This window comes from Haliotis rubra, unplaced genomic scaffold (genome assembly GCF_003918875.1).
Source record: "Haliotis rubra isolate DU_JTF1 unplaced genomic scaffold, ASM391887v1 Scf183, whole genome shotgun sequence".
Lineage (NCBI taxonomy): Eukaryota > Metazoa > Mollusca > Gastropoda > Lepetellida > Haliotidae > Haliotis > Haliotis rubra.
Genome location: NW_025765814.1, coordinates 666,043 through 679,663, shown reverse-complemented (window position 1 = coordinate 679,663; position 13,621 = coordinate 666,043). Strand labels below are relative to the sequence as shown.

The following is a 13,621-nucleotide window of genomic DNA, read 5'->3' as shown; positions in this document are numbered from 1 at the left end:
ATTGCGCTCACGTGGTCCTGGATCTACGTACGGCTATAAAATTACACAGAAATGTAGAATATTAAATTTCCTATCCGTTGGTTTAAATATAAGTGCAACTACCTCGGCGGTTTGAGAAATAGACACTGCTAAATGTTGTCCTATTTTGAAAGGTCATTTTCAGCACTTGAGCTTTGTCTAAAATAATAGTGGATGGTATCAAGAAACAGGAAATTTCCCGCAGAATTCGAAACTGTGAAGTGTATTTGTGTGCGTGGGATATTTTTATTGGACTTGAAATTGAGGGTTGAAGGGGAAGGACATATATGTCCCTGTGGCATCCAGGGAGTTAACGCGCTTATTTGTAAATCAGAGTGAGTGAGTAAGTTTAGTTTTACGCAGCCTTTACCAATATTCCAGCAATATCACGGCGGGGAAATGGGCTCTAACCACTATGCTAACCCACCGCCCCTTCTTCTACAACTGCAACAGTGAGGTGTATGACAATACATAATCATATATATCGCTAGTGTATCGCTAGCTCTCGCCAGAGTTTCGATGACAGCACGTGGCGCCGTACCAATGTAAACACAGAACTACGTAAATAGAAATAGTTTTGGGCGGATTTTACGCGTTTTAGGTTATTTCCTCTTCTATCACAGATGTTTAATTAGACGTGTGGACCCATAAAAAATGAAAAAGTTGAAAACATATGCAATATATTTAACGTCGTGCTTGAGAATATTTCGCTCATATGACGACGTGCATGCGTGTGTATGTGTATGTGCGGCTGCTTGTACTAGCCCAGACTGAAGCAGCTTTTATAGTGCTAGCCCACTGAGATACCATGCCGCAGTGAAGCATGAATACCCCACTCAGACACATTATACTGACTTAGAGCCGACCAGTCCTTCTTGTACCCATTAATGCCGAGCGCCAGGCAGGGACCAACAAGTACCATATTTTAACGTCTTTTGGTATGACGCGGTCGGGGATAGGGTGTGTGTGGAAGGATGTCATAGCCACACGAGCGCGCTTCTGTCTGGGCAATATGGGTGTTGTGGACTGGACCTTTGTCCTAAAGGAGATGAACTCCTCTGGTCCTCCTTTTGGGTTTGATGGCTTCTCGCAAGTTACGCAGTAGTGAAGCTTAGTAAGTCCCAGTAATTGTGGTACCCTTTGCCAGGAAATCCGTCAACACTACTCCATGCGGGTCCCAAAAGGCGGCGAGCATGACCTTTCTTGCAGAGGGTTGAACCCTTGCCTTCTTTGGGGGTGGTGATTGAAAGTATAGACAAGTGCCAGGGTCACAGGGTCTTGTGTGACAAGTCTGCCATTAAAGGCTTCCTGGTTTACTTGGCTCATGTCCAAAAGTGCCTTTGAGCAATCGACTCGTTCCTGCTTCTTAAAAGGATTGAGCTGTTTGGGAATCCACCGTGCACACATCTTATACATGTGCAAATGGTCGTGAATGATTTCTTTTCCACAGACCCTACACCCATCTTGACATTTTGGGCTAATTGGCGAACGTCCGTCTACTAAGATGGTAGCCCCCACTTGCTGGACGGCGTCTTCATCAATGGCAGAATGGAGGTCCCAGGAATGGGAGCCGTTTCAACAGATGTTCGGCCACGTTTGAACTGGCGATGCCAGTGTTTTACAACGTCATATGATGGGGCATCGTCCCCATAAGTTTCTTTCATTTCATCGAAGGTCAACTGGTTCCATGGTCACACCTTACTCTAACACTTGTTAATGAGGAAGTGGTGAGATTTCAGTGCTGCAAATTAGTCTGTTTGCAGTGAAAACGTACCGATGAATTTCACTTTAAACAAGAAATTAAATAGAATAAGTAAAATTAAGATTGCGAATCCTCATAATTTTACCTTGCCAACTGAACAAAATTTAAATTTAAATATCAGACTTTTATTAAACTTAGGATAAAAGTTGTTTAACAAACGATCATAGATTAAAAAGTCGCTATTATTGGTTTGCATTACAAGGGGGTAAGCGCATTAGATCAAACTCCGAAAACAAGTAGGGTTGGTCTAAGTTAATGCTCATCACGTACTGCAAGTGCCTTTGTTTCAGTGTTCCAACTACTGCACTTACCCCCTTGTAATACAAACCAATAATAGCGATTTGAATCTATGATCGTTTGTTAGACAACTTTTATCCTAAGTTGAATAAAATTCTGAGATTCAAATGTTCAATTGGCAAGGTAAAATTATGAGGATTCGCAATCTTAATTTCACTTTATTTGATTTACTTTCTTGTTTAAAGTGAAATTCATCGATACGTTTTCACTGCAAACAGACTATATAGCTTCATGTAACTCTACATATGTAAACTTTCATCCAGATATGATAACCCTGAGTGGGTCAGGGGAGGTATTTGTTTGGAATATTCAGATTTTTTTCTTTGCTCGATCACCTTTAGTTATCACCACGAGGAAGACTTGTGTTACATTTGCGGTGTTTTCACATAATATGTTCATAACTCTTAGGTCTATAACAATTTGCCCAGTATTCGAATCCAGTTCTAACTGTCTGTACTCACTTGGTTCACTAACGTGGTACAGAATCAAATGACTAGTGACATGTCAAATGTGTGTATCATTATACGATTTTCGCTTAAGCTTCTTTGCATCTGTGACTCATGGACACATTGTGTCTTCTAAATCCTGTAATCTCTCACAGCTATTGCGCAGTACTTTGCCATGGTCAGCTGGTCTACAAGTACCGAAATAAAGTCTCTTGTCTCTAATGCCACATGCCTTGTCTCAAATTACCCTCGTTGATGGAGGACACAAAAGTTATATACACATGCTCTTTGTGATATCTGCAAAAAATCTGCTTATATTTTTTTAAAACGGAGCATTAATTGCAATACAAACAGTTCTGTTCAACGAGAGCAGTTGTTTGCTCTGCTGTTAGGAGTCGCACATTTAATAGCATTGCCTGAATACATTAAGTTGATCGTGCATTTCTATGGATATTTCGAGTCGTGCGTATACGAGGATCCTTAAAACAAGAAAATATGTGAAATTAGTTACGATCTGTTAAACCCGAACTGCAGAAGTAAACATGAAAATAGTATTTGAAGATCGAAAATTGACGTTTTCACTCGAAGTAAAACCTTGATTTGCCATGTCTACATATTACTAGGTTGGACATGCTCAGAAATGGCAACCCTTGATGATCCGGGTTAGATTTGGTCTTCAGCAACCCATGCTTGTCGTAAGAAGCGACTAACGGGATCGGGTTATCAGGCTGGCTGACTTGGTTGACACGGCATCGTATCCCAATTGCGTAGATCAATACTCATGCTGTTGGTCACTGGATTGTCTGGTCCAGACTGAATTTTTACAGACCACCACCACGTAGCTGGTGCGGCGTTAAACAACAAACATCGGAATGGCGCTTGTATACGCTTGACTAAAGGTAATACTGCTTCAAAGTGTAGTGGAGGCGGTGGGGTAGCCTAGTGGTTAAAGTGTTCACTCGTCACGCTGAAGACCGGGTTCGATTCCCCACATGGGTACAATGTGTGAAGCCTATTTCTGGTGTCCCCCGCCGTGATATTGTTTGAATATTGCTAAAATCGGCTTCAAACCATACTCACTCACTTACTCACTCAAAATGGAGTTATATTTTATGCTTAAAACTCAGTTGACGAACTATTTCTAAAACCAGCAACCACCTACGACTACGACTGGTCTGCTCCAGAAAAAGAGTCAGTGGGGTAGCCTAGTGGTTAAAGCGTCCGCTCATCACGCTGAAGACCGGGTTCGATTCCCCACATGGGTACAGTGTGTGAAGCCTATTTCTGGTGTCCCCCGTGTGATATTGCTGGAATATTGCTAAAAGGGGCGTAAAACCATACTCACTCACTCCAGATATAGCCACGCCGAAAACCTGCATTCGGTGAAGTAGTTTTAGATTGATTGATTGAGTGAGTGAGTTTAGCTTTACGCCGTACTCAGCAATATTCCAGCTATATGGCCACGGTCTGTAAATAATCGAGTCTGGCCCAGACAGTCCAGTGATCAACATCATGAGCATCGATCTGCGCAAGTGGGAACCGATGACATGTGTCAACCAAGTCAGCGAGCCTGACCACCCGATCCCGTTAGTCGCCTCTTACGACAAGCGTGGGTTACTGAAGATCAATTCTAACCCGGATCTTCACGAGTCCCTTCATGGGTTAGATTGATGGATGTCTTAAAGAGTCATGTGGTGTATAACACAAAAGTTGATTTAAGTTACCGATCTTCACATAGATCTATTTAATACATTTTCAGAAATAACTTCCCAAGAATCAAAGAACCTGAAGCAATAAGCAGAAATATTTTCACTTGATTCTGCTATCCTCTGTAAACGTAACCCAGGCAACCAAAATATAATAAATGGAAATAGTGTTATTTTTCAATTTACATTTATATAATACCTACATGCATGCCCCGGTACAAGATGGTTGTTTAATACGACGTCATCACTGTCCATCAAATCCGACAGTATCCAAGCCTGTTTCTCGAAACATCTAGTTGGATTTATATACATAGGATAATTGCATTTCAGACAATAATCAGTGCAAATGATAGATATCGTTTTGTGCCAAATTACGTGGTTAGGTCCTTTCCACCGTGCATCAGCGGCAAATTAGGGTATGTTTCAAATGTGTGTTAATCATATAAAGAAAATTCCACAGCTTGTCAGTCCCCCGATTATGATATACGACCAGAATAGGCCTCCACTAACGTCATATAACTGATTTTTTTCTCTGAAGTGTAGTTAGTGTACATTCCCTTAAATATCTAATTTCCAGGAACACGCACAGGTTGGCAATTCTGAAGAATCGTCTGCAAAAAGGTGCTATTTCTAACTGGTATCCCCAGATTGTGTCTCGTTGTAATCGCGAGAACATGACTTGCTTTCAACGATCGACAATCACAGTGGGTCTCGGGGGCTCAACAAAGCAATTTTACGGTATCGTTACAGCATCACTGTACTTACATCGCATAAACACATTATAAAACGAAGGATAAAGTTAACACAACACTCGAGACTGTCACTCACATGAAATGATCCCACGAGATCGTTGACATCAAACCTATAGCTTTTTGTAAAAGCTCATCCGTTAGGAGCTTGTCCAACTACAAAGGTGGGTCTGGGAAAACGTCTTTCAGGAACGTCCATTTATAGTTACGGGATTCTTCAGAAGGGTAGAGAGAGTGGAGGGATAACGGGAAAAGAGATGGTTGAGGGTTCGAGATTTAGAGCTAGGATATTTGTTGCAGAAAGGAAGAACATATCAGACACACAAAGAACTTATACACCCATTTTGTAAGGTGGTTAGAATGAGGCAATAAAAAAATTTGTTACCATTTTTCGGCGACTATTTTCAGCTTAGTGTCGTTTTGATAACGTGTGTGTATGTGATCAAATCTAATTTTCAAGTGTATACTTTCTTCAGTTTTATTCACGTTGATTGGCCCAATTATGACCTCATTGTCTTAAACTCGATATGGAGTTTATTTAAAAACTGACTGACTGAGTTTGGTTTTACGCCGCTTTTAGCAATATTCCAGCAACATCACGGCGGGGGACACCAGAAATGGGCTTCACACATTGTACCCATGTGGGGATTCGAAACCGGGTCTTCGGCGTGACGAGCCAACGCTTTAACCACTAGGCTACCCCACCGCCCCTTTATTTAAAAAGAAATCCAATCTTCAAGTGTATACTTCTGTTGTCCTTGGACGAACACGTAGGATGGTCTATTGGGTAAAACGTTTATTCGACCCGCCCTAGGTCTGGGTTCGGGCCGAGTAATGAGTAAAGTGGCACCCCTCAATGTTGTGACTGTCATTATACGTAAACATTCACCCATACAGGATATATACTCCTCACAAAAATTAAGCAACACTTTTTTTCAGTATAATATCTTTATCAATCTCGAAAGCGATTTTTGCCGACATAGTACTGAGAGGTAAATATTCAAAGAATACATACCTTTAGTGACTGTCAAATTGATTTATCTGATAACATTGACAGCATCACCCGAACACAACCACCATCAGAAACAACATGCGAAATGTGTGGCATGAATGTGCTCCACTCTTCACACATGCACCCTGATTGGTGTAAACCTACCTGTAATTATTCCTCTGGTACAACAAGCGGGTCTCACTTCATTTTTATGGATGATAATGCCCGTCGATGGATGATAATGCCCGAGAAAGAGTTGTTAACGATTTTGTTTAGATCAACAACATCACACATATGGACTGGCCTGCAAGGTCACTTGATCTGAATCCCATTTAACATGCTTGGGACATTATTGGAGGTCGTGTTTACGGTGTCCATGTTCACCCCCAGACTCTGGATGACCTTGAGCAGGCGTTACAGAGATAATGGCAGAACATTCCACAACAGCAACTTTAAAGGCTCATTTGGTCAATGCAAAGACGTGTAGAAGCTTGCATTTGTGCTCATAGTGGTCATACGCGTTACTGAACACTGCTTCACTGTCCAAAACTGACTTGAACCTTAATGTTAACATTTTGCTCCATCAATGCAGCACATTTTGCACGACTGTTTCGCGGGTACATGCTTTTGATGATTTGTAAGTCTATTGTTGCTCAGTGCCATTTCATTTCATTTTGTTAATCGTGTGTACATATGTTTCACCTTTCTATTGCATCATTCCATGATTTGCAATTTCAACAAATGAAAATGTAATGAGACTACAAATTTGTGTTGCTTAACTTTTTGTGAGGAGTATATGTTTTATGTACCCCAACGTGATTTTGCGCCATTCGTGTCGGTAGCCTTGTGGAACTTGTATTCTTGGAATAGTAAGGCAATGTATATGAGAGATAGAAGCATCATTAATATGAAAGATACGGTACCCATTGTGATATTATATTCAGTGGTTATATTTAATTCCATGACATTTCAGCTATATGTTTCACAATATAAATTCGGTTAGGTTGAACAGTCTCAGGGCCCTGTTCAACCATGGGATCTCAGGGCGATGTTCAACCATGTGATCTCAGGGCGATGTTCAACAATCTCAGGGCGGTGTTCAACCATGTGATCTCAGGGCCCTGTTCAACCATGTGATCTCAGGGCGATGTTCAACAATCTCAGGGCGGTGTTCAACCATGTGATCTCAGGGCGATGTTCAACAATGTGATCAGGGCGATGTTCAACCATGTGATCTCAGGGCGATGTTCAACCATTTGATCTCAGGGCGATGTTCAACAATCTCATGGCGATGTTCAACCATGTGATCTCAGGGCGATGTTCAACCATGTGATCTCAGGGCGATGTTCAACAATGTGATCTCAGGGCGATGTTCAACCATGTGATCTCAGGGCGATGTTCAACAATGTGATCAGGGCGGTGTTCAACAATGTGATCTCAGGGCCCTGTTCACCATGTGATATCAGGGCGATGTTCAACAATGTGATCTCAGGGCGGTGTTCAACAATGTGATCAGGGCGGTGTTCAACAATGTGATCAGGGCGGTGTTCAACAATGTGATGTCGGGACCATGTTCAACAATGTGATCAGGGCGGTGTTCAACAATGTGATCTCAGGGCGGTGTTCCCTATGTGACTGACCGAGGTTCACCATACATCTCGTCACTATCACACTACCCAGTTTACCAATAGGTTGATCCCGATATCAGCATCGGCTTCCCGGGTTCAAGAATAGTATTCAATCAACTAAAATAATAGAAGATTGATTGGAAGGACTAAACGACCAAGAACCGAACGCAGTCTCCATAATCGAACACAAACGAAAGTGAAACGTTATTGTCCCGAGTCTTTTTTTAAAACAATAAGCACTTAAAGTAATAGTTTTTGGTTTTGTTAACTTATAAGAGGTTTCACGGATCAATATCGACATCAAATCGATGGTGATGATCTAATCACCAGTCATAATAATAACCGATCCCCAACCGTCCTTGAAACGGAAGCTATTGGAGCGTAACTCTAAGTATAACAAGTTGAACTTTTTGTGTCCTTAATCTATAATGAAACGTAGCACAGAACAGTAGCCTAGGGACAATCCGCTCTGGCAGTTTTGTAAAGCGTTCAATGATAAAACCCTTTATAAAACTGCCTTCAAGTCTTGACAGTTAATGCTGATCGTGTTAGATATGTTTACTGCTTTAAATGGTTGACTACAGCTCAAAATATTTGTTTGCAAGTTGCTTCATAACTCCTGTCGTTATCGTCGTTATAGCATGCCAATCAGCATTACATGCCTAAGAAGGCATAGAACTGAATGGGATATGGGACTTGAATGGGCGATGATTTATGATTGTTATAAAAAGATCAAATATCAAATATCATTAAACACAAGCTGACGTGCAACGTGCTGTAACTGTTTGTTTGTTTAACGCTGTATTCAGCAATATTCCAGCTGTATGGCGGCGGTCTGTACCTAATCGAATCTGGACTAGACAACCCAGTGATCAACACCATGAGCATCGATCTATGGAATTGACGTAGCGTTATACTCAAAGGCCGGGGTGCAAACATCCAAAAAAAACATGGGTTTCTAAAAAGTCTCCCATTGGCTACTCCTCAGCAGTGTAGACTTAGTAATGCTTAGTCTCTGAATATATATAATATTGATAGTAACAAACAAGCCTATTTAAAATGAAAAGGGGCCCTAGGGAGACCAGAGATTCAGAACCTGAGGAAATCTAGACTTGCTTCATTTAGGGCCTTAGCACTGCAGAGAGGGCTTGGCAGTAGGGAAAATAATGTGGTTCAGGGACTGTGAGACAGACTAGTTATCTGTCCATGAGTGACAGGACTGTAACGGCTATGGGGGCCTGGAAAGAGCCTGGTGATGTCTAGCCTTGGAATTTACTACTAGAATAAACATGTGCCTTTTTGTAAACGTCCCATCTACCCTTTCACTACATATTTTGATGACTAAAGAGATTATTATTATTACTTATTTATTTTTATTCACTTCAGTTGGATACAAACGTATCGAGATTAATTTGATTAGCATATATTAAATTTCAAATGTTACTTATTTTCTGAAAACAAAATCTTCAACATGGTGATGTAAGCATCAAATAAGTGTACAGCCCTAGCCTGCACAGCCTGGGGTCAGGGGAGTTGGGAGGGGGTAATTTTCACAACCTGTCTGAAATATAACACCCTGAATGAAACTTTCAGCCAACTCGCAGGCTTGTTTCTATGGAAACGCACCTCCTTTGGCCACCTGACTGACACAGTGGGAAATTCAAATCTGGATTTGAAAAAGAGAAATATATTTAATAATGTATGTTTTGTAGGCTGCCTGCATACATACATTTTATAGTGAGCCTTCATAACATACTTCTTTACACCATGGCTTAATGTCATCATGAACCGGTAAGTTAATTTTGTGATATTTCATGGAATGTACTTGAATACTGCATTGTTTTGCATCGAAAGACAAGTTTGACAAGGGAAGGAGGCCACACTCCATCTGTGTATAGGTTTGAACCCCGGCCTTTAACTCACAGGATTCCGGAGAGTTTCTCACCACGTGTGTTCTAAAACCAGTGAAATATGCCTCTGTCCACCTTGCACCGAATGGGTACCCGGTAGAATGGGATAGTAATATGCCAGCTAAGTTTCTAGAGTCTCAGGGGCTTATAATAATTAGTCTAAAACAGTTAACAGGTCTTAACAATCTATGCTCATTGTATGCTGTTTTAACTAAAATTCCCGACCGAAAATCGTCACTGACAAGTCATGCATTGGTAATCGAAAGGGCCCCGTGGCAACTATTGTACATGCCAGTTAGAGTTATTTCCCATTATTATAGAAACGTGAATAAAATCAAAACGAGTCCAACGACTCCGTATTAAGGATAGAGGTTATAAATTCGATAATTCTTGTCGCCGTGTTACATAATGTAAACAAAACACGTTGTGCAACGACTCTGAAAATCTATATATTGTATATCGCTCGTTAGACTGAACGTTAATAAAACAATTACATTCCCCGATGTGTACCCAAACTCAACAAATATTGACATTTTCTTTTTGATGCCAACCATTGTTAAAGGAATGGTGTTCAACAGGAAAAATACAAAAGACATGTTTATTTTATAGAAAACACTTTATTCGTCAATGTAGAAAATATTGAGTACAAAACATGCCCTTTGGTTTGCGTAATGGATTAACGACTACAATGGCAGCGAGACCACGTGTCCCACTACCTTAGCACTGGCCCCGGGGGTGGGGGAGATACATGAAGCCACGCTGTGTCACCATGTACAGCTCTATAAAATGTCGGCCAGGTATGAGATGGTTCGTGTAAAAACCTTCATGATATGAACCATACCAGATAAAAAAAGAACATCCATTCTTTCTTATTAATATGGTTAATCAGCCATGGGATATTAACTATATTAATATGAAAAAATCGGTGTTCTTCAATTTGTTTTGAGTAGAATATATTAAGTGAATCAGGTGCATCCCCAGTGTATCTCTAGAATTTCCACCAGGCGACATTTATCTTGCATGGTGTTGTAGAAAATGCTATTTTTATTTTATTCACAAGGAGCACCTTTCACATCTGGAAGTCCTGTCATTGTCTATATAAGAATACTAGCAACAAATAGCACGCTGGTACTCGGCGACATAGACCGTAAAACTCTTAAAATTTTCAAATTTCGGCAATCCGAAAACGTACCTTTTAGGGCAATCTGTTCTTACAGGGGCCATCTTACTGAGATGGAAATAGGTACATTGGAGTTGGTCTACTGTATAACCTATTTGGCTCTACCTTTTTTAAGAACACAAAATAAAGGAAGTGCTTTAATTACAGTGCTCCCCTGACAAGCTTAGATACACAAACCCGAAGTGAATAAACAACATCATTACTATTGTTTTAGAACAGATAAAATTCGTGTAGCAATCGCTGGTCATAGCTTATAGTTTAGTCAGTTGGATACACCTACTGGTACAGATCTAGGATTCCGTTGGTAGTTTTATGGGATATTTATCCAGCTTGTTCTCGTCCAACATATTTGTGTAAAAAGTAGCCGGCAATAGTTCCTTACAAAAAGTGTCAGACATACCATCTCTTATTTTGGCCTTACCTAGTGAATCGTTAAAAACACTGGCATCTAAAGTTCTGATTGGAACAATTAAAATGATTTTCTTATATCATCAAACAGCCCTCGCTATACATAAAAACAAGAGAGGCGTTTGTACAAAACGCATAAAAGACGTATTTCTTCAAATCCGAACTTCCGATTCTTAAAACAACCCTATCTTCACCGTGGCCTCACACGACATGACACTGCTACAGTCCGACTATGGTACACTATGTTAAATACATCTAGTACTAAACAACAGATAATACACATATGATACACATAAAACGATGACTCGCATTTCCTATGAAGCATATTGACTATTGAGCATCTCATGTCTCTTGTCCCGGCTTAAGAGACGTGAACAGAAAAGTTGTACCTGGTCTGAAAGTGCTGACTCCACAAATAGTATCCACGCCATTATAACAGTATATTGTTTGAGCAATTCAATGAAAAGATCCATAATGTGGTGTAATGATCAAGGGGCATATTTCCTGAAGTCTATATTCTAACATAGTGGACTTACAGGGAAGAACGTAGGCGTTGTTAAAGCCATTAAAGGGTCTGCGGGATAGATGCAAGGAGTTATTAAGCATGGGTTGTGGTTATACATAGCAGTCGACTCGATACAGTCAATATATACCCTATATACACGAGTACTTTGGCACATTAGAACACTGAGAGTATTATCGAGCATCCCCAATAGCACCATGGTTTTTCCGACCGCTCAGATCACATAAGCGACACTCATTCCCAAGATTTTGTTCATTCATTGCTGCTGACATTTCACTTCCGCTTTTTCAAGGCCACTTCGTTGCACCTTCTTGGGTCAATATCGTCTGGGCATGCGCAGGTTCGCCCTCCGCTTGGTGATGGGAGACAGAGGTAACGACATCCGCCGTTGTTAACTGCGCAGCCATTGCTCACTGGAACGTAAAGATGTTTGGATTAACTTTGAGGCTGGAGGAGCTTTCAGGTCCATATCAAGTCTCACCGTGAGACCAAAATCCTAGAAGTTGAACTAGGGAGTATGATAGGCCTGGTCCAGCCCACACAGTGTGGTGTCTTACTCCTTGCACTGGCCCTCCCTCACCCAGCTTACCAACTCAAATTACACAGGTTATCTCCCCTTCGCGACAGGTTAACTAACACTATATTCAAATTGTATGAGTGACTGGCGCTACTGGTAGGAAGGAAACGGACATCCGTTTCGCGAACACCTGGTGTCATCACTGATGTTTAGTGATCCATTCATATACTTTCACCACTGTTTTGCTTTTACACCCAATGGAATCCGTTTAGTCGGATAATCGAGGCTGGTTAATCGAGACTGGTTCTCTGGCGTTAACGCTAAATATTTACTGCGGTTGTGTCATCCAACCCGAAACTGCTCACCTCGTGGACATTGGTCTCTGACCGCTGTCACGCCGTACAAGCGGCCATTGCCACCGATGGCGAGGTTGATCGGGTCGTTGCCATCAGCGCCTCCATCACGGTCGACGTTGGGAATTCCCTTACTGAAAGAATAATGTGAGTGTCATTCAGGAAGTAGTTTTGCGAGTCCTTAGTTTAAGGCATAATGGCTACTGCGACGTGTTCTACTGATGGGTGAGTGAGTACTGTTTAACAATATTTATAGCGCAGCAACATTCCACCAATATCACGATGGGGACACCCAAAATGAGTTTCACACATTGTAGGAAATCGAACCCGGGTCTTGGGCGTGACGAGCGAACGCTTCACCCACTGGGCTACCCAGGGGTGGAAATAACCCATTGCCCGACACCCGAGTCCAGTGGGTTTTTTCTGTTGGGCAAACAAATTTGTATATCAAACTGTACCGGTGTCCAGTTGACTTTCCAATATTAATTATGTTGTTTATTTAAAAAATCAGCAGGAAACGGCTGGTATAGTGGAAAAATTATCAGGGCAAGTGATTTTACATGTGCCACTGTACCGGAGTACACTAGCAATTTTAAAGTTATTTCCACCCATGCTACCCCACCTCATTTCCACTGATGACGCCAGACAATAGTTTACTGACGACTAAGGGACTGAGCGAGTACTGTTTTGCGTCGTGTTTTGCCAAATTCAGCAATTCAACAGAGGGGAGACTTTGAAATGAGCTTCATATGTTGTACCCATGCTGGGAATCTAACTCGAGACTCGGCATAGCGTTCAGACACTTTCATCAACAGATTTCCCACCGTCATTTAATGTTGAAGTCATACAGAGTTGCGCACCTTAGGTGCCAGGATCTGCTGGTCGTGTTTCAAAGCCAGCTTCGCTGTGATCATGAACCTCTGTTCACTCATACTCGTCCTCATGTAGTTCACACGATGGATATAAGGGACATAATTTTATTGTTCAGAACGGTATTAAACTCAAGTCACTCACTCACTCCAGGTCACAACTAATGACAGAAGAACAGGCAGTCACACTACTCACGTTTCCCAATCGGTCCAGTACAGGACGTTGTTGAAGAAGGCGACGTCGAAGGGGTAGGTGGCCTTGTC

General features: G+C 41.4%; 1 protein-coding gene across 1 annotated transcript in view; it reads right to left on the bottom strand.

The window, feature by feature from the left end:
* Window positions 1–10,706: 10,706 nt before the first annotated feature.
* Window positions 10,707–13,621, bottom strand: part of LOC124273695 (nidogen-2-like) — a 62,883-nt gene continuing 59,968 nt past the window's right edge. The window contains exons 24-25 of the mRNA XM_046708970.1: window positions 12,501–12,622; window positions 10,707–12,031 (exon numbers count right to left, since the gene is read on the bottom strand). Coding sequence (XP_046564926.1) covers window positions 11,892–12,031; window positions 12,501–12,622 — 262 coding nt within the window. The 3' untranslated portion in view covers window positions 10,707–11,891. The remainder of the gene's footprint in view (window positions 12,032–12,500; window positions 12,623–13,621) is intronic.